The sequence below is a fragment of the Labeo rohita genome, chromosome 21, assembly GCF_022985175.1.
Source record: "Labeo rohita strain BAU-BD-2019 chromosome 21, IGBB_LRoh.1.0, whole genome shotgun sequence".
Taxonomy (NCBI): domain Eukaryota; kingdom Metazoa; phylum Chordata; class Actinopteri; order Cypriniformes; family Cyprinidae; genus Labeo; species Labeo rohita.
In genome coordinates, this window is record NC_066889.1 from 15,871,042 (window position 1) to 15,896,309 (window position 25,268).

The window sequence follows — 25,268 nt, forward strand, 5'->3', positions numbered from 1 at the left end:
CCCCCGTCTCACCCTCCTCCTCCTGCCGTCCCTCCTTCCCTCCCTCATGTGCAATAGTCAGGGGATGACGGGCCGCGTGGATAAATGGCCTGAGCTTCTGTTTGGCCGCGTGCCCTAAGTTCTCTCTGGTGGTTTAAACCCATAATACTTTCCCTGACCTGTTGATGTACATTAAATCCCCATTTAAAACAGCGTTTGAATTATGTGCCACATAAATCCTCCGTTATAAGGTCCAGGAGAAATGATTGCGCACGGGGGTAATGGCTCTGTAATTGTTTGACAAGTTTACATCCCATCAAAAAGCTGACGAGAGTTTATTCCCATGACGCCCAGGGTTGAGCTGTACGGCAATTTCTCTCTGCCTCCGATGGGCCAGACGTGATAAATATTAATGTCTGCTTTAATGTTTCTGGTTAATGTTTTGAACAGGAAATTATAAAATCATCTAGACTCCTTGAGTGAATCCCTAAATACTATGATTTCATCTGAATAAAACTAGTCAGGGTGTCAAACTGAAGAAACCGTTTATAAAGGACTGGACAGATACAATGAGGCGAACTGTATAGTAATATGTAAACAAATCTGTTTTAACAATGATAAATTATTGCGCCGTTATCACTTTACCATTTTATTACTATATTATCTGATTAGATTTTTTTTAAATTGTTTTATTTTATTGTTTTTTTTTTTCGTATTGTGTTTTGTTTTATTTTATTATTTACTATTTTATATTTTATTTTACATTATATGATATATATTCTTTTAATTATTTTATTTGATTTTTGAGGTTTTAAATTTGTGTAAACTACATTGCTACTTTACTATTTTATTACTATTTTATCTAATTTCATTTTATTATTTTATTTTATATAATTTTATTTTATTTATTGTATTGTATTGTTTTATTTATTTTATTTTAATATTTTTGATTTGATTTTGATTTGATTAGTTTTTAAATCTGTGTAAACAATTATTAATTATTACATTATTATTCCTTTACCATTTTATTACTATTTTATCTGATTTGATTTTATTTTATTTTATATTTTATTTTTATTTTTGTTCTTTATTTTGTTATTGTATGTATTTTATTTGATTATTTTTGTTATCTTATTTTATTTTTAGTGCATTACATTTTGTTTTGTTAATTTTATTTTATAATTTTTAATTTTATTTTATTTTATGTTATATATTATTTTGTTATTTTATTTGATTTCTGTGGTTTTAAATCTGTAAACGATAAATAAATTCTTATATTATTACTGCTTTTACATTTATTACTATTTTATTACTATTTTATCTGATTTGAATTTATTTTATATTTTATTGTTTATTTTATTGTATTGTGTTTTATTTTATTTTATCTGTTTTTATTTGATTTGATTCATTTTATAATTTATTTTATGTTATGTATTTTATTTGATTTCTGTGGTTTTAAATCTGTGTAAACCATGATAAATTCTTACATTTTTTACTATTTTTCTATTTTATTGCTATTTTATCTGATTTGATTTTTTTTTATATTTTATTTTGTAGTATTTTATTATTTATTGTATTGTATTGTTTTATTTGCTTTATTTAATTATACTTATTTTATTTGATTTCTGTGTTTTTAAATCTGTGTAAACAATGATAAATTATAACCTTATTACTACTTTATTGTAGTGATTATAAATTATAACAACTGTTAATTAGTTAAATGTATAAAAACATACAAAACACTTATATGTCTATATATGTTGTATTTTTTTTCTATAGAAAGGGAGAGCTTTATTGTGTTCCTGTGTTTGTTTTTACTGAAATACAGCTTTAAATTTTTCTGAAATCTGGTCATATTTGGAATATTTCACAATTCTTTCTGCGCCTATTCCTGGAAAAGAGAAGAAAAAAAGCGCCATCACTATGCCATTTTTTTCCCCTTTTAGGATGGTTCCATTTAAGGATGTTTGGTATTTGTTTCATTCCTCTGCCTCTTTTCATTGCAGCCATCATCTTGTTAACATTTTTCGATTAAAACATGGAATAAGCTCACACCAGCTATAATACCCTGTAAAAGATCCTGATCTTAGTCCTTTGTTGTCGGGTATTGCAGCTTTAAATCCCTTTGGTTGCTAAGTAGCAAGTGCCCCTGTGCTCTAATGGGCTGATTTGGTATTCAGCTCAATGCCGGGTCTTATTTTTGTATGCGAGACAAAGTGTTTTGATGGAGGGTGATTGCAGCAGCGTCTGGAGGCTGTTTGGGAGTTTTATGGGCTGTACAGTACACCGTGTGCCTTCTAAAACAGAACACAGGCGATTGAATTTTGGATTTGCTTCATCATTTCTCTCCTCTGAGCAGCCTCTGTCAAAAAGGGAGCGTAGCTGGAAGGGCACAGATTAATTTGTTCTGCTGGAAATGAGAGCGGTACAGCAAAACACACACACAAACACGCAATATGCGCACGCACAACAAGCCGGCTGAAAAATACGCCGAAACGCACAGAGCCGCAACTACAGCAGGGAATGTATTTACTTCCAGCGTGCCGCCGTCAGAATTGATGGCCGGCTATGAATGGAAATGATGGTGCTGTTGCATGATTAGGCAACACGTAAATGCATTTGAACTGACACCTTTAGGTTTAGGTTTAGATTTTTTAAAATGAATATAATGTTATGTTCATATTTTTGACACCTATTTTATTTTATTTTATTTTATTTTATTTTATTTTATTTTATTTTATTTTATTTTATTTTATTTTATTTTATTTTATTTTGTTTTGTTTTGTTTTGTTTTGTTTTTGTTTTGAAAATTGTTCAAACTCTTGACAGAGTTCTTGACAGCATCTGACCGAAAAAAAGGCCCTTTTATTGTTTTATGACCCTAACAAACATTGGATGCCAAACAAATGTTTTGCGCCACATTTCAGTTTTTTCATATTTTTTTGAAAACCTATTGAAGTATCTTATTGATACTAAAATAAATACAAAAAAACACATTTTTTTAATTTTTTTTTTTTTTTTTGTTGTGGACCATTGTTGTTACAGTTAACTAATTAACTAAAACCATAAAAAAACTTAAAAACATTAAAAAAAAAACTTTAACTGTAACTAAAATATATATATATATATAAAAAAAAAAATCTTAAATTTAATTTATTTCAGCTACTTGCCAAGGCAGCATTTCTTTTCATTTAGTTTAACTTAATGTACTAAAATAACCAAAACGAAAACTGAAATAAAAATTATATACTGTATATGTATAAAGAGAGAGATTTAAAATAACATGTATGAAACAAAAACAGAATTAGTAAAACTTTCAAATTAAAATGAAAACAGAAAATCTAAAAATAAAAGCTAATTCAAAATCTATCGAAGTAAAATAAATTTTTTTTTTTTTTTTACTAAAATAACCAAAAGTAAAACTGAAAAAAAATTATATACTGTATATGTATAAAGAGAGAGATTTAAAATAACATGTTAGGTCATTGTTAGAAAATCTATCGAAAACACATTTTTATTTTTTTTATTTACATCTATCGAAGTAAAATAAAAAAAGATATTTTATTTTATTTTATTTTATTTTATTTTGTTTTATTTTATTTTGTTTTGTTTTGTTTTGTTTTGAAAATTGTTCAAACTCTAGACAGAGCTCTTGACAGCATCTGACCGAAAGGCCCTTTTATTGTTTTACGACCCTAACAAACATTGGACGCAGTCCAGTCTAGAAAGCTGTTTTGCGCCGCATCTCAGTTTTATATCAGTTTATATCACGGTAAATCTTTATGGCACAATCGCTTTCATCTCACTGATAACTCAACTTTGCTGACATACATTTGAGGGAATGGCTTGACCTAATCAAGGTTTCATCACTCATTCACAACAATGGCTGATAATTAATCAACATCAGAGGGATACCACCCTGCAAGACATATCAGTCAAGCCTCTAGTTTGCGGGCGTTTTAGGTCAAACTGATTTAAACCGGTTTGGTGAAAGAGCTGCAGTTCCGCCACCAGATTTCAGACACTGGCAGAGTCCTTGGAAAAAATGATGATTTGTTTGTTTATTGGCTTTTGTTTGTGTTCAAAGATCAAGGCTTTGATTGCAGCTGTGAGCCAGTGGTTGAAATGCAGCGGTGTGGTGTGTTGTTGCCGGTAGTGTGTGTGTGTGTCTGTGTGTGTCGGGGTGGTGGGGGGGTGCTGTTGGAGAGGATGGGGTGGAGGGGAGGTGGGGGGTTTGTAAGGGGAGGCTAAATTTAAATTGTAATTGGCCGACTTCCACAAGCTTGCGGGCATTTTAATGAGTCATAATAACTTCATTTAAAACCAGCTGAGCAGAAAATAGATTGGAGAGGAGCCTGTGGCCAGTATGGATTTGTTTTTTTTGTTTTTTTCTTTCATCGTTGAGGCTGGACCCGCTCTGCCAGGCCTGATGGGCCGCTGAGCAGACAGACATCCTTTGTGGATTTATCATATCACTGTCCACTTTGCATTCAGATCATATTCGGGTGGTTCCCACCAGCTTTATGCCCCATATAGAGTGAAGAGCAGTCGGACAGTGCTTTCATTCATGAGTTGAATACATCAAAACTCATGTCAATGCTTTAGTACACTTGCTAAATGGCGTTTCTACTATATCAAAGCAGTAGTTCACTCGAAAATTGATCTGTATGATCTTTTTTTTTTTTTTTTTTTTTTTTTTTTCTTTCTCCTGAACACAAGTGATATTTTGAAGAATGGTTTAATGGTTTTTGCCTGTACAGTGAAAGTCGGAATCATGTTTACATTATTATATGGACCATGGTTGTTATAGTTAACTAATTCTAAACAAAAAAAAAAAAAAAAAAAAAAAAAAAAAAAAAACTTTAACCGAAATTAAATTAATTTTTAAAACCTTAAACGTAATTTACTTAAGCTAGTTTAATATATTAAAATACCTAAAACTATATATATATATATATATATATATATACACACACACACACACACACACACACACATGTCTGGTTTATTATCTTTGTGGGGACTCTCCATAGGCGCAATGGTTTGTATACTGTCCACACTGTATTTTCTATCCCCTTACCCTAACCCTACCCCTAAACCTAACCCTTACAGAAAACTTTCTGCATTTTTACTTTCTCAAAAAATCTCATTCTGTATGATTTATAAGCTTTTGTACCCATGGCGACCGCAGGCTGGTCCCCACAATGTCAAAAATTTCAGGTTTTACTATCCTTGTGGGGACATTTGGTCCCCACAATGTAGCAAAAACAAGTACACACACACACACACACACACACACACAGAGAAATACATTTTTTCAGCATGTTTTCTTTTGTATTGAACCATTGTTCTTATAGTTAACTAAAACTAAAACCATAAAAAATACATTAAAAAAAAAGTTAACTGAAATTAAAATATTAAACTTAATTTATTTCAGCTAGCTGCCAAGGCAGTATTTATTTTTATTTAGTTTAACTTGATGTACTAAAATAGCCAAAACTAAAACTGAAATAAAAAATGTTACATATGTATAGAGTAGAGAGAGAGAGGTTTAATTTATTAACATGTATAAAATAAAACAACAAAATTAGTACAACTTTCAAATTAAAATGAAAACTGAAAATGTAAAAATACAAGCTAATTTAATTTTTTTTGAAAATCTATTGAAGTATCTCAGTGATACTAAAATAAATACCAAAAAAGACATTTTTCAAAATATTTTATTTTGTATTAGACCATTGTTCTTATACTTAACTAATTCTAAAACTATAAAAAAATAATAATACATTAAAAAAAACACTTTAACTGTAATTAAAATATTAAAAAAGAAAAATCTAAAACTTAATTTATTTCAGCTACTTGCCAAGGCAGCATTTTTTTTCATTTAGTTTTACTTAATGTACTAAAATAACCAAAACTAAAACTGAAATAAAAATTATATACTGTATATGTATAGAGAGAGAGAGATTTAAAATAACATGTATGAAACAAAAACAGAATTAGTAAAACTTTCAAATAAAAATGAAAATATCAAAATAAAAGCTAGTTCAAAATTGTTAAAAAATAAAAATAAATAAATTTTTCAAAATATTTTCTTTTGTATTGGACCATTGTTGTTATAGTTAGCTAATTAAAAAAAAAAAAAAAAAAACTTAACATATAAAAAACCAAAAATATTAAAAAAGAAAAAACATAAACTTCACATATTTCAGCTAGTTGCCAAGGCAGCTTTCTTTTTATTTAGTTTAGCTTGATGTACTAAAATAGTCAAAACTGAAACTGAAATAAAAATTATTTTAATGTTTTGTAATAACATCATATGAAGAGTTTATTTGCAACAACTTTTTTTTGAAATTTTTAAAAAATCACATTTTTTATTATGTTGTCATGTTTTGTGTAAGTTAGCTGTGTGTGTGTATATATATTTATTTATTTTATTTTATTTTTACCTTATATCAAAATAACCCAACTGCAGTTTGATTGAGAATGAAAAAACATGATTTTTGAAAATTGCTAAAAAACGGAGCATTTGTTTTTGCAAATAAACTCATCATATATTAAAATATACATATTAGAATTCCAATTAAATTAGAAAAAAATAAAACCTACAGAAGTATCTTAGTTATGCTAAAATAACAAAAAATGTTATTTTTCAAAATATTTCCTTTTGTATTCCACAGAAAGAGTCATACAGAACAACATGAGGGTGAAAAAATGACAACAAAATGCTCAGTTTGGGCTGAAATATCCCTTAAAGAGTGAAAGCTGCAGGCGTACATTAGACTGTAAGTCTCTAAATTAGATGTAGCCACGGATAAAAAGTTATTTACGAAGTGCCGTTAAAGAGCGCAATCTCGTAGATGTGAGGACATTAACGGCACCTCCTCCGTGACGGTGATTATTAGATTAAGATTAAGAGGGTCATCTGCTGCCGGAGTTGATATAAATGGTGGAATGTGTTGGCACACTCTGCGCCAGTCCAATTGAGTTTGAGTGAAGCGAGCGGGCACACCTCTATGTGCACACCGCCGCATGTTAAGAAGGGCCCTCTAGCGTGAAACGCACATTCAAAGCCATGTGCGCACACGGTACTGTCGAAACCCTTCAGCGCTGCCACCCACCGAAGCCTCACCTGGCCTTTATCTCGGCTGAGGCCATGAAGACAGAGTGTGTGCTCTTGTGTGATAAATGCCTGAATTCTGCTTATCCCATTCAAACGCATCTGTTTCCGCCTGCTCTTCTCTTTGCTCCCCGGGGGGGCGTCTTATTCGAGACCTTTACATCTTATATCCTCCGTATATAGACGTGTACAGCATGTTTCCAGGTTTTCGTTCGGAATAAATGCGGGGTTTTATTTTTAAACGCGTCGACGTCTAATGACATCCTCTCCGCCCTCTTGGCACGAACAAAGCAGCCAAACTGTTTAAGTCACCCGAGAAAATCCTGTTAGATTTGTGGGTCAGTACAATATGAAAAGCATCATTGTGACTATGCGTATGCTGGATGAAATATGATTTGTTTTCTGCGTAATAGCAATAAAAGTAAATACTCTCCAAGGCACAATTTTTTTTTTTTTTCATCGTGTTGCGTTAGCTCAGCCGATTGCTTTGGGAAACTTTTAGATCAATTTCTTAGTGCAGATTAAAAAGCTATGAATCCCATTTATGGAAGAGCTCCCTTATGAAATGCTCTTTGAAACTTTCATATTTTGGCTGAAGAGTGAATCAGACGCTAAGCAAAGATCTGCCGACGGCGCTTTCATGTAAAAAAAAAAAAAAAAGGAAAAAAGATAAAAGCAGTCCCATCTGGAAGTAGCCAGGACACACAAGGGTTGCTTTTATGCTATCCATTCCACTGGGAGGTTCAACATGAAAAGCGGCCGTGGATATTGTGTTATTACTGTTGCAAACACGTCTGTGGATCAGAATACTAATCCCGGGCCGTCCAAACCATTTCAGCGCTGAAGAAAAACACCTCTATCTCAGGCACTTTGAAACCGTCTGTGGCGACATGAGTAATTAATGTTTAATGGGCAACTACTGACAGGGCAAAACCTTCTGAGACACTCTGGGGCTATTGTAATATATGGGCCACTCTACATTCTATATGTCTTTTCCACAAATTTTGCATGTATGCAAATTGTATAATATCAAAGGTACACATTTCTAGTAATTGTGCAGCTAATTCTTATAATTGTCAGAAAGTTTTGGAATATTTGTCCTCTCCCCAAATTTGTCACTACCGAAACAGTAATATAAAATTTTATAAGAAGGGTTATATTGACCTAATAAGATTTTGCTTATGTCTTCCTTGTAAATATATATTTTTCTATTTTATTAAACAGTTTTCAGAGGTAAATCAATAACAGTTCGAACAATATTTGAACAATTTGAACAATATTTCAAGTGTGATTTATGAGATTTGTTGTATTTTGAATCCAGTTTTTCTTTGTAAAAGGCAAAAACTTGATCATACTGATTTCAAACTTAAGGATTCTTTAGTTTGAATTTACATTGAACCAAAAACTTTCATAACAACATTGATAATTCAGTATAATGTCAGTATAATTTGATTTTCACAAAACAGCCCAAGTGACTGCACATTTTCGGTAGAGACGGTAATGTTTTGGTAGCGACCACATTACTTTACAGAATTTTAACATACTGAAAACATACTAAAACGCTAAAAATTTTGCATAACTGTACTAAAATTTTGTTTATTTTGCCCAAATAAAGTATTATGTGCTCCCTTTTGTCACTACCGAAACAATGATGACATGTTTTAGTTGTGACTGTTACAGTAGTGACAGTTTTATGGGATAACACCCAAAAAAGCTAATAAGTCAATACCAAAACTTCATCAGATGTTTCAGTCGTGACTGTTACAGTAGTAACAATTTTATGGGATAACACCCAAAAAAAACAAAGATGTCAATACCAGAACTTCACCAAATATTTCGGTTGTGACTATTACGGTAGTAACAATTTTATGGGATAACACCCAAAAAAAATAAGATGTCAATACCAAAACTTCATCAGATGTTTCAGTCGTGACTGTTACGGTCGTGATGATTTTATGGGTTAACACCCAAAAAAACAAAGATGTCAATAACAAAACTTCACCAAATGTTTCGGTCATGACTGTTACGGTAGTGACAATTTTATGGGATAACACCCAAAAAAACTAAGATGTCAATACCAAAACTTCACCAAATGTTTCGGTCGTGACTGTTATGGTAGTAACAATTTTATGGGATAACACCCAAAAAAAACAAAGCTGTCAATACCGAAACTTCACCAAATGTTACGGTCGTGACTGTTACGGTAGTGACTATTTTATGGGATAACACCAAAAAAAATTAAGATGTCAATACCGAAATTTCACCAAATGTTACAGTTGTGACTGTTACGGTAGTAACAATTTTATAGGATAACACCCAAAAAAAACAAAGATGTCAATATTGAAACTTCACCAAATGTTACGGTCGTGACTGTTACGGTCATGACTGTTACGGTAGTAACAATTTTATAGGATAACACCCAAAAAAAACAAAGCTGTCAATACCGAAACTTCACCAAATGTTACGGTCGTGACTGTTACGGTAGTGACGATTTTATGGAATTACACCAAATAAAACTAAGATGTCAATACCAAAACTTCACCAAATATTTTGGTCGTGACTGTTACGGTAGTGACAATTTTATAGGACAACACCCAAAAAAACAAAGATGTCAATACCGAGACTTCACCAAATGTTTCGGTGTGACTGTTCCAGTAGTGACAATTTTAGATACTTTTGAACCTAGCTCAAAGATGCTAAACAGCACATAGTTAGCTAGCACAGTTCTGAACAGTTGTACACATATAAAATCTAAATGTTATGGAATAACTCCTTCTTGTTTAATTATAGAAAAATTGTTCGGTAGTGACATTCTTTAAAGGTACACACAGATTTTTCAGACTTTTGACCACATTTACCTCAAAATGATGATCTACTCAGCATGTAGCTATGAGAGAGAGTAACACATACATTTTTTTCATGATCATAAATGTAGGGGTGTAGTTCAGATCAGTCTCTGCCAATGGACTAAAACATACATTGTTTCGGTAGTGACGTGAAAAATGCAGGACACCTTTTTTTTTTACATAAAGAAATTCTCTGGAAAAACATTAGATTATATAACTGACTCAAAAAGCGCTGCCAATAGGAGCTTGTAAGATGTTTTACATCTAGCAGCTATATATCAATATCCTGTCTAGTTGATCCAGATTGTGACTGCGATCGTACAGAAATTCTGTATGCAGATGCAGAGCGAAAGAAGATGAAGAGGAAGTCGCTGGATCTGGAACGAGTGCGAAGACGTCGTAAAAGGTTTTAGTGAGGAAGTTAAAGGGGGTGTCGCGCAGTTGACGTTTGTGAAGAAAAGAACTTTATGGAAGTAACTTTTTCCTCTTTTTCTTCTTCTGCCATCACCCTCTTTCTCTTCCCCTTTCCTTACTTTTTTTAAGCCAAGGAAGGTTCCTGCTCTCTTCAAATTATTAAAAATCTCGTGACATAATGGAAAGAGAGATCAGGGTCAGTTGGTGTCATCTGGCACCCTTTGCTGGTGGCCACTTATTCGTAAAACAAAATAAGCTGCGACTGGATTACATTCTGATTTCGAATCTGAAGCTGATTAACTTTTATTAACAGAATAGTCATTTCAAAACAAGTGATAAACAAATGTAAATGACTGCACCTGAGAGCTGTTAAACTCAGTGTGTTTGTATTTCCTGTTGTTTTCTGTTGGATTTTTTTGTTATTCGCGCAGACTTTCAAAAATTGGATGTTTTGGAAATCTTAATACCCCTCTGTTGCATGCCTGTGTTAAGTGTGCAACAGTTTAATAATGACCCGTACTGTGTGGCTGCGTTCTAGTTGCTGTCCCGTAGGTCGTTGTGTAGCCCGTCGTCCCTCCCCCATGCTCCTGACCCGGGCCTTAATAAACTAGAGAGTGCCTTTGACAATGTGTGACTTGAAAGCAGGAAATAATGGGCACTAAATGTTAAATCTTTACAGGTTATTGACCTGTGGAGCATACATGGGCTCTGTTAACTATGTGCAGCCTGACGCTGACAGCCTAGCACTTTTGTACTGCTCTTTTGACTATGCTAACACTTAACACGCTGCATTTGTCAGTTACTAGTTAGGATTTCTCACATCGCTGTCAAAACTCAGGACTGCTTTAGGAACTCAACCATAATTTAAAATGAGATTGGCCTGGCTTTTTTATTCAAAGTCGTTTTTAATATCTGCCTTGAGATGTATTCATTCTGAATACATTGTTGTCTCTCGTTGGCCTTCACCTGACATCTTAAAATGAATATTAACACAACACAGTCAATAAATTTTATTATTTTATTTTATTTTATAATAAAATTTGTTTTATTTTGTCAGTCCAGCCTACTAATGGACCATTTGGAATCCTTCACGGACTACTAGTGGTCCACTGACCACAGTTCGAAAAGTGGTCTTAAATTGATGTCGACCCATCCAATTATATTTCAAGACCTGAATTCACCCTCCCTGCTCATGAAAGGCAAATAAGGAAAGAGCAGAACCGGCCTCCCACTGCTCTGTGCCCAGCAGTAAAGGCATTTACAGCACTGTAAAGACGGCTCAATTGTCGCATCCAGTGGTTGGTTGAAGTTTCGGTGGTCGTTTGGGGAAAGGGTTCACCGCATGGTCAGGCTCTCAGGTTCTCCTGTGATAAATAAAAGAGGGCTGGAGGTATCGCTCTGTTTTCAGGCGACCTCACAGGTATTGATCAGGCAGCAGAGGAGAGGCAGATCATTTCTTGCCCTTTTTCTTTCTTGGTGTGCAAGGTAACTTTTCAAGAAGCACTTTTTGATTGTTTACTTAGGGGTGTTAACAACTGCAGATTTCATATTTGAGTAGTCACTGGGTTTTATGAACTGAGTTTTAAAAATGCAACGCTCATGGCATGAGATGCTTAAAAAACAACCAATAAGATCATCTATCAACTTTTTAATTTTATGTTCTTGGTTAGTCATCACATACGAAGTAATGAAACACTTTACAATGAGGTTTAATTTGTTAGAATTAGGTAATGCATTAGATATCACTCCCTAGTTAATAAATATATAAAAATAAACTACACCATAATTTGAGTCCCTTGTTTGTCCTGCAGAGTTAAACAGCTTGCTGTTCTTCAGAAAAATCCTTCTTTGGTTTTTCAGCATTTTTGTGTATTTGAGCCCTTTTCAACATTAAGTGTATTATTTTGAGATCCATCCACACTGAGGACAACTAAGCGACTCATATGCAACTATCACAGAAGGTTTAAAGTGTTTCCGACAGTGTTTCCGAACAGTCATTTGGTTCCCAAATGCTTCATCGTTCACTGATGCTCCAGAAGGAAAAACGATGCATTAAGAGCCGGAGGGTGAAAACTTTTGAACAGAATGAAGATGTCATTTTTGCCTAAATATCTTACTTTTTCATTTAGTAGTGCACTTCAGAAGCTACAGAAGATGTTTACATGTTTCCTAGAAGACAAAATAAGTTAAATTTACCCTGATCTTCAAATTCCAAAAGTTTTCACCCCCCGGCTTATAATGCATTGTGTTTCCTTCTGGAGGATCAAATAAGTGTAGCTTAAGTGAGCATAAGAGACTTATTTAAAAAAAAAAATAAAATAAAATCTTACCAACCAAAATGTGTAGTGGAATAGTTTTGTGGAATCTAAGTAGTTTGAACATTGAACTAGTTTGAACCTTACTGTAAAGTACTTACAGTAATAATCAGGCTCTGACTCCATATTACATATACTTGCTAATGCACATGGATGGTGACCAACATCACTTGTACATGTGCTGGCATTAATGCAGTAAGTAACAATTCTACAAATCCCATCTCAAGTATGATGTTGGCTTAAACAGAGGCAAAACATGGTGAGATGCCAGTGAGATCCTAGCGGCTTTGCTCATTTCCTGCCACTTCACACCAGGCTAACCCTACAAGTTCCTCTCCAGCCCAGCTCCTGTTTCCTCCACTTCTGAAAGCCCTTTGTCCTCTCAGTATACCGTCAGGAAAGCTGCCCAGAGTCATAATTTAAGGCACCATGGCCTGAAGAAAAAAAATAAAAGAAAGAGGTGAGAAAGGAAGAGGAAAACACATGGAACCTTTTACCTTTTGTTGCAGTGGAAGGGTTAGCCTGCCACACACCAGGGTCATACACAAACATTTTCCTGTTGCTGATGTTTGTATTGTTTCTGCATGCAGATTGGACAGCGTGTGCACAGAGGCATCCGTCTGTACGTTGCTGATAGGTCTCCAGCTTGTATGCGAACGTGCATCTTTGTGAACTAAAATGCTCTGGGTATATCTGGAGATAGACAGCTGAAATTATGACGTTGTACAGTGAGAGAGAGAGAAAAAGAGCAGGAAAAATGGAGGACTGAGTGTGACCTGCCGGCCAGATAAATTGGTCTGCAGGCAAAATGGATTAAGAGCTTTAAAGCAGGCTAAAAAACAAGTGAATGAATGTGCAACACTGTGCTCATTTTGAGCAGATAAATTTAGAAGCGTCTTTGATGTGAAAGTGTGTTTAGCAAGTCAATATTTGTCTGCTTTGGTCTGTCCCGAGACGTCCTCTGTCTGCGCACCAGACCGTGAAGCTATCAGAAGAAGCCTAGATATCCTCCGTGTTTATCTCCTTTGCTATTCTTTCTGTTCTCTGTGAAGGCTATATAAATATTAACCAGCTGACTTCTCTTCATTTTCTGATAGTAGAGCGTAATCTACTGTATAGTGGCTGGAAATTCGATCTGTGCTGCTTTCTCTAGCTTTGTTACAGAGAAAATGTTACATTTAAGTCTATTAGTGAAAATCTGTGCATCTATATGCCTTAGTTAATCTTTCTGTTATGTTGGACCAAAGCTGTGATGCCTTATTTGCAAATAAATGACTCTTATGTATGGTTCTTCTTAATGATTCAATTTAAACGATTCATTAAACAGACTCCCAATACTGACTCCCTCACTGAGCTGTGAATCATTTTTCAATTATGTTTAATTGAAAATGGACACAGACCTGTTAACTCAGATTCCTCTTAACATTAGATTATACTGGGGATGATTCTTTAAAAATCTTTAAATTCAAGAAAATTAATATATTAGACTTACCGGTGCAGTTTCAACTTGGGTCGTTTTATTCATAAGCGATTCTTTTATATTCAAATCATCTGTTTACATATGCCGTTTGAGAGCTTTGTATTTTTCTCATTTTTTATTTTAAATGGATGAGATATTAGAAACACAATACATGTTATGTGTGTGTCAATATGTATAATGTTAAGATTCCAATATTTATAGTTTTAACGAGAAAGAGCTTAACGCTCTCAAACAGAAACAAAATTCTTATTCAGTTTCAAAAAATGGCAGTTTTTTGTGCATATACCTGTAAATATTCAATAATCGCGATTATATCATGATGTTCAACAGTGCTTCCAAACAGTCATTTGGTTCCCAAATGCTACATCGCTCACTGATGCTCCAGAAGGAAAAACGATGCATTAAGAGCCGGAGGGTGAAAACTTTTGAACAGAATCAAGCTGTGTACATTTTTCTTATTTTGCCTAAATATCATATTTTTTTTTTCATTTAGTACTGCCCTTTAGAAGCTACAGAAGATACTTGCATTGTTTCCCAGAAGGCAAAATAAGTTAAAATTAACCCGATCTTCAAATTCCAAAAGTTTTCACCCCCCGGCTTTTAATGCATTGTGTTTCCTTCTGGAAGAAAATTAATATGTTAGACTTGCCGGTGCAGGTTCCACTTCGGTCATTTTATTCATAAGCGATTCTTTTATATTCAAATCATGTATTCGCACAGAAATGGAACATTTGGTTGCTGTTTCAGAGCTTATTTTTCTCATTTTTTTATTTTAAATGGATGAGATATTAGAAATACAGTACTGTTATGTATGTGTCAATATGTATAATATGTTATGATTCTAATATCTATTGTTTTAAGGATAAAGAGCTTAAAGCTCTCAAACAGAAACAAAATTCTTATTCAGTTTCAAACAATGGCATAGTTTTTTTGTCCATATACCTGTAAATATTCAATAATCGTGATATATCGTGATGGTCGACAGTTCTTCCAAACAGTCACCCATATTGAGCGCTTCTGTAATTTGGCAACTAAAAATGGCATTTGGCTCCCAAATGCTTCATTTGAGGTGCCAGTGGCTCTCTAGTCATTGTTTCAGTCTGGAGCCCTGCATCAGCCTGACAGCGCTCCACAAATATACTCATCCACGCCGGCATGCTCGCGCGAACGTGCACATTTTTACGAGGGGAATCTGGCAGTCTCCCAGCATTTTTGTCTTGGTTGATAAAAAAAAATTGCTCTGCCTGCGGTACACATCTAGTCGAGAGAGGGAACACACAGTTCCTGGCTGTCCTTTCCAATTGGCAGTCTCCGTACTGTTCTGTGACTGATAAGAGGATAGTGTAAATAAAACTGTACAGCACAGCTCGTTACCGCTAAAGGAAAAGGGAGAGCACGCTGTCTGTACTCATTGTTCTGACGGCACTGTTTTTCCTTTTTATATGGATTTTTTTGCCTCTTTTTTTTTTTTTTTGAGTACTGAGTGTGCTGTCTTATATAACGCATTTGTGTAGGCTCACCGAACAGCAAGGGTATGTTTTTGTTTGCGCCGTATTTGTCTACTCATGTTCCCGCTTCCGAGCGACAAGGGGGGGAGGCGTCTGATCAGAGTGTGTGATGAGAATCCACCTTTATAGCATTAGACAATGTGCTTGTTCACAGGTCTTTCCATTACAGCTGTGCTCTAGTATCACTCTCTTCAGGGACTCATCAACAAAGGCAGCGCGGCCCCACTGCTGGGTAATCTGACGCTGGATGTTTGCCGCAGCTCCCCGTAAAGGCTCCGGTTTCACTCGTGTCATTTTATTCATGCGCACGGACCGATCGACGCGGCATCCTCTTCGGAAACAGTAAATCCCAGGGTTTCGGTTGTGCAATACGTTCAGAGGAGGGAAGTGAAAAAGGAACGGGCCCATGGCACGTGGCACCTCTCCTCCACTTGTTGGGAGCCACAGTTGTGTAAGGGCCCATTATGTCAGGTCGGCATCGCTGTGGCAACTCCAGGAGAAGGAGGGAGGAAGTGGGAGTTGCTAGAGAGCGATTCTTTTATAGCCACAGGTTTTTTGTTTTGTTTTTTTCTTTTTTTGCTGGAGAGGCAGTTATTTCTAGCACTGGTCTGTGTTTTTGTCTGTTGTGGGAAGGGGTTTGAAAGTGGGGTATGAATGCTGCCAAATCCGAGGGAGGTGTTTTTTTTCCTTCACACTTTTTACCTTTTTTTTCATGCTTAACAAGAAAGTCGCTATTGATCAAAGGGAGAGGCTAGAATTTATCACTTTAATTCCATGACTTTTGCCGGGCCTGGAAGCGCGCTCCTGCTGGGTGGCTGGATGTTGTCACCCCCTGTGAGATAATGACCCGCTTCAATAAGCTGCCGTTTATGTTGTGGGGTGGGTTTTAAGGTCTGGCTTTTCCCTCTCTGCCACTTAAGGTGGTGATCAATGTCCCGCTGGCCCTCCATCTCAGCTGCTTTAGTTCCTGGACCTTTCTGCTCCATGGCCAGAGACCTGCTTAACACCAGAATTGGGGAAAATCTGTCTGTCTGTCATTCTGTCTGTCTGTCATTCTGTCTGTCTTTTTTTTTCTTTTCTGTCTGTCGTTCTGTCTTTCATTCTATCTATCTGTCTGTCTGACGCTCTGTCTCTTTCGGTCTGTCTGTCTGTTGATTGTTCTATCTTTTGTCATTCTTTCTGTCTGTTGTTCTGTCTGTCTGTCGCTTTGTCTATGTCTGTGATTTTGTCTCTGTCGTTCCGTCTGTCTGTGATTCTGTCTGTTGGCCTGTCTGTCTGTCATTCTGTCTGTCATTCTGTATGTCTGTCATTTCTGTCCGTCTGTCATTCTGTCATTATTTCTGTCTGTCTGTCATTCTGTTTGTCTTTCTGTCTGTCATTGTGTCTGTCATTTTTTTTCTGTCTGTCGTTCTGTCTTTCATTCTTTCTGTCTGTCTGACGCTCTGTCTCTTTCAGTCTGTCTGTTGATTGTCTTTTGTCATTTTCTTCTGTCTGTCTTTTTTTGTCTGTTGTTCTGTCTGTCTGTCGCTTTGTCTGTATGTCTGTCATTTTGTCTCTGTCGTTCTGTCTATCGTTCTGTCTGTCTGTCTGTGATCCTGTCTGTCTGTTGGCCTGTCTGTCAGTCATTCTGTCTGTCATTCTGTATGTCTATCATTACTGTCCGTCCGTTACTGTCTGTCATTCTGTCGGTCTGTCTGTCATTCTGTATGTCTATCATTACTGTCCGTCCGTTACTGTCTGTCATTCTGTTGGTCTGTTTGTCATTCTGCTGTCTGTCTGTCGGTTTGTCTGTTGGTCTATCTGTCTGTCATTCTGTCTGTCTGTCATTATTTCTGTCTGTCTGTAATTATTTCTGTCTGTCAGCCATTTCTGTCTGTCGTACTGTCTGTCAGCCTGTCTGTCATTCTGTTGGTCTGTTTGTCATTCTGCTGTCATTCTGTCTGTCTGTCTTTTGGTCTTTCTGTCTGTCGTTCTCTCTGTTTGTTGTTCTCTCTGTCTGCCTGTCAGTTTTGCTGTCTGTCTGTTGTTCTGTATATCTATATATTGCTGTATCTGTATCTGCCGATCTATCAGACTTTCTATCATTCTATAGTTCTACCGTATCTATCATTCTATCTATCGTGTTGTTCTTTTTACCATTTGTTCTCTTGTTTTATTTTCTAATTGTCTGTCATTCTGTCTGCTGTACTGTCTTTTTATATATTGTTGTCAATTAATCTCTATCTGCCGGCCTATCAATCCTTCTATCATTCTATCGTTCTACAGTATCTATCATTCTATTCTATTTTACTATTAGTTCTATTATTTAATCATTCTATCATTCTATCTGCCTCTGATTCTGTCTGTATATCCGTCATTTGATCATTCTGTCTACTTTTAGTAAAAGTTTATGAATTTCTTTTAATTTCAGTTGATTTTAATTCTTCTGCAGTTCTGCATCCTTTTTGCTACTTCAGTACCAATTTAATTCGAATTCAAGGTAGTCAACCCCAAGATCATATTAATGATCAAACCAGAAACAGATGTCAGATCAATCAAACTGTTTTGAATTTACCATAGAGACAGTATTTACAGTTTTTGGGAAAGTTAAACTACGGATGGTTTACTTAAAGTGTCTCTGCACATTAAATTGCGTATAGCACCCATTGCAGAAGATAGTGTTTCATGGTTGACAGTCGAGTATGAATAGACTTAAGTAACCAGTTCTGAGGTTTGTCTGTGGTAGTTCCTCATTATGTGCAACATTTAGTGGCATGGTGTGACCATAGGTAATAATGATGTTTGATTTCCCGAGCCATTTAGAGGAACTTGTTTGTGCCACATGTAAAAGTTTATTGCTGAGTGGCATCATCTGCAAGAATAGCAAGAAAAACACTTTTTTTTCAACTTCTTGACAGTACAGTACATTTTGCAACTTTACAGTGGTTGCGAAATGGACTTTGGTTTGGTTTTTTTTTTTTTTTTTATCTGAGCTATGACTTCCTGTTGTGCTTCTGAGGGCGGTAAGATTTAAAGACATAATGACGAGAGCCGACAGCTCTGTTACAAATTTTAAAAACTCCCTTTTGATCAAGCAGATAAATACAGTGTCAATGCAATACAGTGTTTCTGCTGAATTCTGATTTATAGATAGATCAGATTGTATATTGGCATCCTGTGGTCTCCCAGTTCCTCTTGAGTCCCATTGCAACATCCTAACATGCTATGCGGATGTCATGTATAGCTTCTCGTTTTTACCCTCTTTTTAGGGTTGTGTTTAACAGCATTTGTTTGATTTTTAGTGAAAGTGTGCCTTGAATGAAAAATCCCTCTTATGATGCTTTGCTTTCACTGCACAGTGCACACAAGATCAACGTCTGGCATACATATCCTCCAAAACACATTGTAAACACTCTGTTTTTGCCAGCAAGTTTTACTGAAGTGAATCCAGCAAACTTCCAACTCACAGACACCAAATTTGCTGTGGTTCAAATAGAAGATATGACACCGTGCACTGCCCCAAGACTCCGAAAATGATGTAGATTGAAGAACTTCTGCTTTTTGTTTGTTTTGTAGCTGGTGAGAAAGCCATCGTCTGTGACCAGTGTGGAGCTCAGTTCCAGAAAGAAGATGCTCTGGAGGCTCACCGGCAGATCCACACAGGTGCGACACTAACATACAAACCCACATTGCACACACCAAACACCCTCAAATGTGACCCTGGACCAAAAAAACTGTCAATTTTTTGATCTTTGAACATGATCTCTACTTAATATCCTAATGATTTTTGGCATGAAAGAAAAATCGATAATTTTGACCCATACAATGTATTGTTGTCTGTTGCCACAAATATATCCAGTGCAACTTACGACTGGTTTTGTGCTCCAGGGTCACACATGTCCCGCATTCAGTATATGCAGTATGTTACAGTATGTACATATTTGGCTTTGAGGGCACACGTTTACATTTAATAAAAGAATTGAGTACTGTACCTATGTCTTTTAGTTTTACAAAACAAAAGCACAAGCTTTCTTTTTCTTTTATCTAAATTTCTTGTCTTTTTGTACCCCCATTTTCACATTTTAGGAAAAAAAAAAGTCTTAGGCCTTTTTAGAATTTTAAAATTAAGTCTTTTATATCATATTTCACGTTTAGTTTTGGTTTCGCATATTCATTCAAAGGTTTGTGTTTTCTGTGTTTGTATTGAAAGGGAATATTAATACCTCTAGTTTACGTATCTTCCATATGTTGCTTATTAATGTAGTTACATACATATAGAAAATAACAAGCTGATTACAGTAATTATATTTAGGTATAAATTTAATGAATTCTAAATCATTTTTGTACATTCTTATGTTAATTCTTTTATGCAAAATGATTTACTTTATTTACAGTACGAGTAAATAATTACGGGGACAGTTTTGTCCCCACGCTACGCTAAGTTTGTATACATGCGGTCTGAAAAAACTTTTCAGTCATGTATTTATATTCACAAAACAAGCAATGTAATACAGAACGTATCCGTTTGCATCCTAGGAAGAAAAGTTCACTCTGTATGTTTACTTGTGAGCGCGGTAAACAATCAGCCACCTTGGTTATTTATAAACAAATAAAGCTTGGGCCTCGATCATGTGTTTGAAGAGTTGAGTCCAACAACTTCTTTGGAACACGTGGTGACAGATGAATGTTTACTGGAAGAGGTGAAAGGCAAGCCACCCTAGCAGCTATGAGGTGAAGCTTGCGAGCCACTCCAACAATTACGCACATACATACCTGCTTGTCATTCTAGGCAGACAAATTATTGGTTGTGAGAAACAGGGCAGTTGTGGTCAGGCTTGGTTGGATGCGTTTGTTTATTAGGTGCCCTCAAAACAATGTTGTGGCATGGAAGGAAGACCTCTCCGGTTTCCGCCTCTGCTTACGTACTTGGTGGCAACCCGAGTGGGGTATGCGCTCATGTGCACCTGACCCTGATATGATGACCTCTGCTGGGTTGCCGGACACAAGAGCTATGCTGATGCATGTGGCCCTCAGTACCCTGCCATGCTATGACTCCTCACTTTCCAGACAGCCCTCGCTATCTGCCCTTGGGAGAATGTTCTAGCACAAACGTGTCTCGCACTCCACGGCATAACAGTCTGTCTCGCTTAGATCACTTTGGGTATAGAAAGCACCGTTTATGCATTACATTTGTGGTCATGTTCTCATTTTCTTTTGCTGAAAAGGTTCAGCTCACCCATATGGCCTTGAACCACCTTCAGGAACTAGGTACTTGAGATTGACATCCTTAAAATGTACAGTCGATAGTTCTTGAATAAAGCTTTTATGGCTGCCAAAATGATATGAGCAAGTGTTCAGAACTCAATTTTAATCACTGTTGTGATACAGACAGACATTTTGAACTGGCATCAAATGCAATTAGGCAAATGAAAATGTGTGAAGGCTTCAAATAGACTGTCTGTAATTCAACAAGGCTTCAATATTTAAAGTATAATACTTTTGCAAACACTCTCTGGCAATATAAGTTAAAATAAAAGAAGAAGGAATCAGTACACTGTATATATATGGAATATATATTCAGTTTTTTGTACTTAAACTAAATGAAAATTAGAAATAAATAGGTCTACTAAAATAGGTTTTTATATTTGTGACCCTGAACCACAAAACCAGTCATAAGTACTATGGGTTTATTTGTAGCAATACAAATATGAATTATATGGGTCAAAATTATTGATTTTTCTTTTATGCCAAATATCATTAGGATATTAAGTAAAGACCATGTTCCAAGAAGATATTTTGTAAATTTCCAACTGTAAATATATCAAAACTTAATTTTGGTTAGTAATATGCATTGCTAAGAACTTTAAACAACTTTAAAGGTGATTTTCTCAATATTTTTATTTTTTATTTTTTGTTTTTTTGCACCCTCAGATTCCAGCCAAATATTGTCTTATCCTAATAAAACATAAATCAATGGAAAATGCATTCAGCATTCAGATGATTTATAAAACTCATTTAAAAAAAATTGACCCTTATGACTAGTTTTGTGGTCCAAGGTCACATTTAAATTTATTTTATTATTTTGAGTAAATATTACGCATCCTTTTTTTTTTTTTTTTTTTTTTTTTTTTTTAATAAATATTGTAATCGTATGTATATATGTATGTGTGTGTATATATATATATATATATATATATATATATATATATATATATATATATATATATATATCATGCATCATCAGTATCACCTGTGTGTGTGTGTGTATATATATATATATATATATATATATATATACACACATAAAATATATATATATATATACACGTGTGTATGTGTGTGTGTGTGTGTATGTATGTCAATCATTAAATCAGTGTTTTGAATTAATTTATGAAAAAGAAAAAAAACATAATTGGTATAATTGACTGTTAATTGGGATATTAACTGTTTTTTCTTCAACATTGTTATTGTTAGAGCATTGTTGAAATCTTTTTTTCTCCTCATATTATTATAGTATGTTTTAATCAAAATCTGAATCGTCTGTGCACATTTTTTTTCGTCTTTATTGTTGACTACATAAAAGCATCCTTTATTGACCATTTTCATTAGTAATTTCATTGACCAAATTATCCCTGCCTAGCTTTTGGCTATTTGAATTGCTATTAAACATATCTTATCGCTCTCGTAATTGCGAGACTTAAGTCTTCAGGAAACTTAATTGTCAAATAAACACACATTGAAATTATTGATATTCACAATTCGCCAATTCATTGTGAATATATCTTGAATATCCCATATATCCAGCCCAGCTCTGTCCCAGTCTCAGAGCTGGTTGGGTGCACCTTGTGTTATTTGACAGACATGCGTAAAAGGCTTGCCGTGCCCTCGCTGACCGGGCCTCCCGAGAGCCTTGACCAATATGGGGCCCATTGTAAATAGGGGTTAAACAGGGCTAACGATCAGAGAAAGGCATACCAGTGGAAAAGCCTGGCTAAATATAGATTTGGAGTCTGGAGTAAAAAAAATGGGCAGTGAAACTTGTCTTCCTGCCAGGGACCTGAACAGCAGTGAGGCCAGCCTCCCCTGTGGCTACCAGGCTTATATTTTAAATGTGCTATAACGCATGGCTAGTTTGATACGCTGGCTTTTTTTTCCACAGTCCCTCAATATGCTCACCCATATGCTTCATTTTCACAGCCTAGATAGACTTGAAGTGGGTTATTGGGGGTTTTTATGTCTGCGGCTTCATGATTTTTTTTTTTCCTGAACACTAGCCATGACACGCAGACGTCCACGTTTTGCTCCGCACCGTAGGTGGTTTTTGAATTATTCTTAGAGATGGTGTAAAGGCCACAACAGGAAATGTTTACATTTCACCTTGTTATCTCCCACTGTTAGTCAGATCAGAGTGACAAACCCTGCATCCAAAACTTCAATTCGAAGCCAAGTCTGATTTCTGCCATCCACTCATGCTTACGTTATGCTAACTCTGTTACTTAACAGGCCAAAAACCACATCTCCACAGCCCTAGTGGATGTGTAACTCACAGTTGCACCCTCTTTATAAATAGTTAACGGCTGTTGGCATGGCGGTGGTGTTTACGATGGACAAAGTTTTCTTGTCGTTGTAAACATCCAGGTCTCGGTTTTCAAGTTGGCAGCTCGACTGGCAAAAGGCTGAAGTGCAGGGAGCAGCGGTCATTTCCTGTAACGCTATCAGGAGGACTGCCGATGAAGTCGACCTGCATGCATGAATGACGAAACAAAGGCCATTCATGGAAAATCAGATGCCGCAATGATTAAATAACACGGCAATAACAAAACTGCAACAAAATTAGGCACGATGGAATGAGTCCTGACTGATAGGATATTGAATTTGTTTAATTTTCTCTATTAAAGAGAAAAACAGTTTTTTTCCCACCTGCATACAGTGTGTGGTTGTCAGATTATTTTCTGCTTCTCTCTAAAGCAGCAGAGACTATTTTATCCTTTATTTTTACATGAACAATGTAATCAATATTCGTTTTTTTTAAAGCCAGATCTGAATCTCATCAACTTAGTGTTTTTAAGCATTTGTTCTAAAATATTAACTCAAGGCAGTAACAGTTAAAACAATATATTTTAATTGTGAACTTATGTTCGGCTATTCTTTTTAACAGTTAACTGAATTTTTCAGATCATCAGTCAAAGCATGATAAATATTGGTCATAGACATGGAGATTCACCTTAAATTTCAAGTTGATTACTCAGTAAAAACTCCAACAGATCATGTTTTCATGCCATTTTAAGTCTTGTTTTGACGTAACAAAGTGGTTATATTTAAGTGTGTGAAAAAGTCACTTACTTTTTTAAATTAGTCTTCCCATTAGCGCCATTATATTGTTAATTCAGACTGATTCGTGAACACACACGAACACGAGGCGGGATTTATCGCATGAACCAATCACAGCCGAACTTAACCAGTCTTATCCAGTCATATCAAGATGGAAGCATTGCCTCCTCTCACATGACTTTTTTACCATTAATTCTCAATTGGCCTTTTGCAAAAACCCACCCTCCTTAGTTACTGTTGCTATGTCTGACAAACAATGCCGCTCTCATCCTACACATCATATTCTCACACAGTGAAAAATACATTGCGAGCAAAGAGGAAACTGACAACAAGCCAACAGACAAGACAAAGCATGTTACTCCCGGTATGCAACAAGGTCTCAGCTTTAAAATGTTGTCTTTTTTTAAGAAATTCAAACAATAAATACCGTTTTTGTATTGTGACAGATCACTGTATTGCCCTATAAGATCAATCGACATGTGAACTGATCATCATTTCTTCTTTACTTAAAGCACGAAAAAACATGAATGAACATCAGAACGTATTTTATTTCAATCGCGGAAAGACATCAGTACACACAATGTTTCAAGTTTAAGTCCACCTAAGTTAATCTACTCTCCTGTCAGATTTGTTTGTCGGACAGAATGGCGGATTCGCCATTATGATTGGTCAGATCACCTGTCAGTCAAGCTGTTTGCAAACGGTCAATTACCCCCCAGCAAACTCACCGCACGCTTTAGGGAGTCTGTTAAAACTCAATGGGCTCAGGGGAGGCGAGAGAGACGCGGACTCCCCCTATAACTTATAATCACTATTGGACACTAGCGGTGTTTCCATCCACCTATTTTTATGTGCATTTTGGAATATCGCATTAAAAAAAACACTGGATGGAAACGCCAAGAGGCACTGAAATTCGAAAAATGTGCATAAAAAATATATGCACACAAACTTTTTATACAAGAAAGAAAAAAATGTGCATAAACTATGATGGAAACACATTTACCGAATAAATTTCTCCACGCACATTAAAAAAGTCATGTGACTTTGCCAAATGCAACGGTTTAACTTGACTGGCTAACCAGCGGACCGATCTAGTTGCACAGCATCAGAATGCCTGAGCAAAGTCTGTCATCAAAGTATTTATGTATAATTGTCTTACATGACTGCATTCCCAAACACAAGTAATTTATCACATATGAAAACTGTTAAATCCAGTGGTTTCTTCTACCTTTCTTAGTTATATTTAGTGCCAGTTGATCAGGAAGTGACGATTTTGTTCTCTTTGGCTCGTTGGAT

General features: G+C 35.5%; 1 protein-coding gene across 1 annotated transcript in view; it reads left to right on the top strand.

Moving 5' to 3' along the window:
- Nucleotides 1-25,268, top strand: part of zbtb16a (zinc finger and BTB domain containing 16a) — a 131,447-nt gene that overhangs the window by 63,551 nt on the left and 42,628 nt on the right. The window contains exon 4 of the mRNA XM_051093507.1: nucleotides 19,218-19,304. Within this exon, the coding sequence (XP_050949464.1) occupies nucleotides 19,218-19,304 (87 nt within the window). The remainder of the gene's footprint in view (nucleotides 1-19,217; nucleotides 19,305-25,268) is intronic.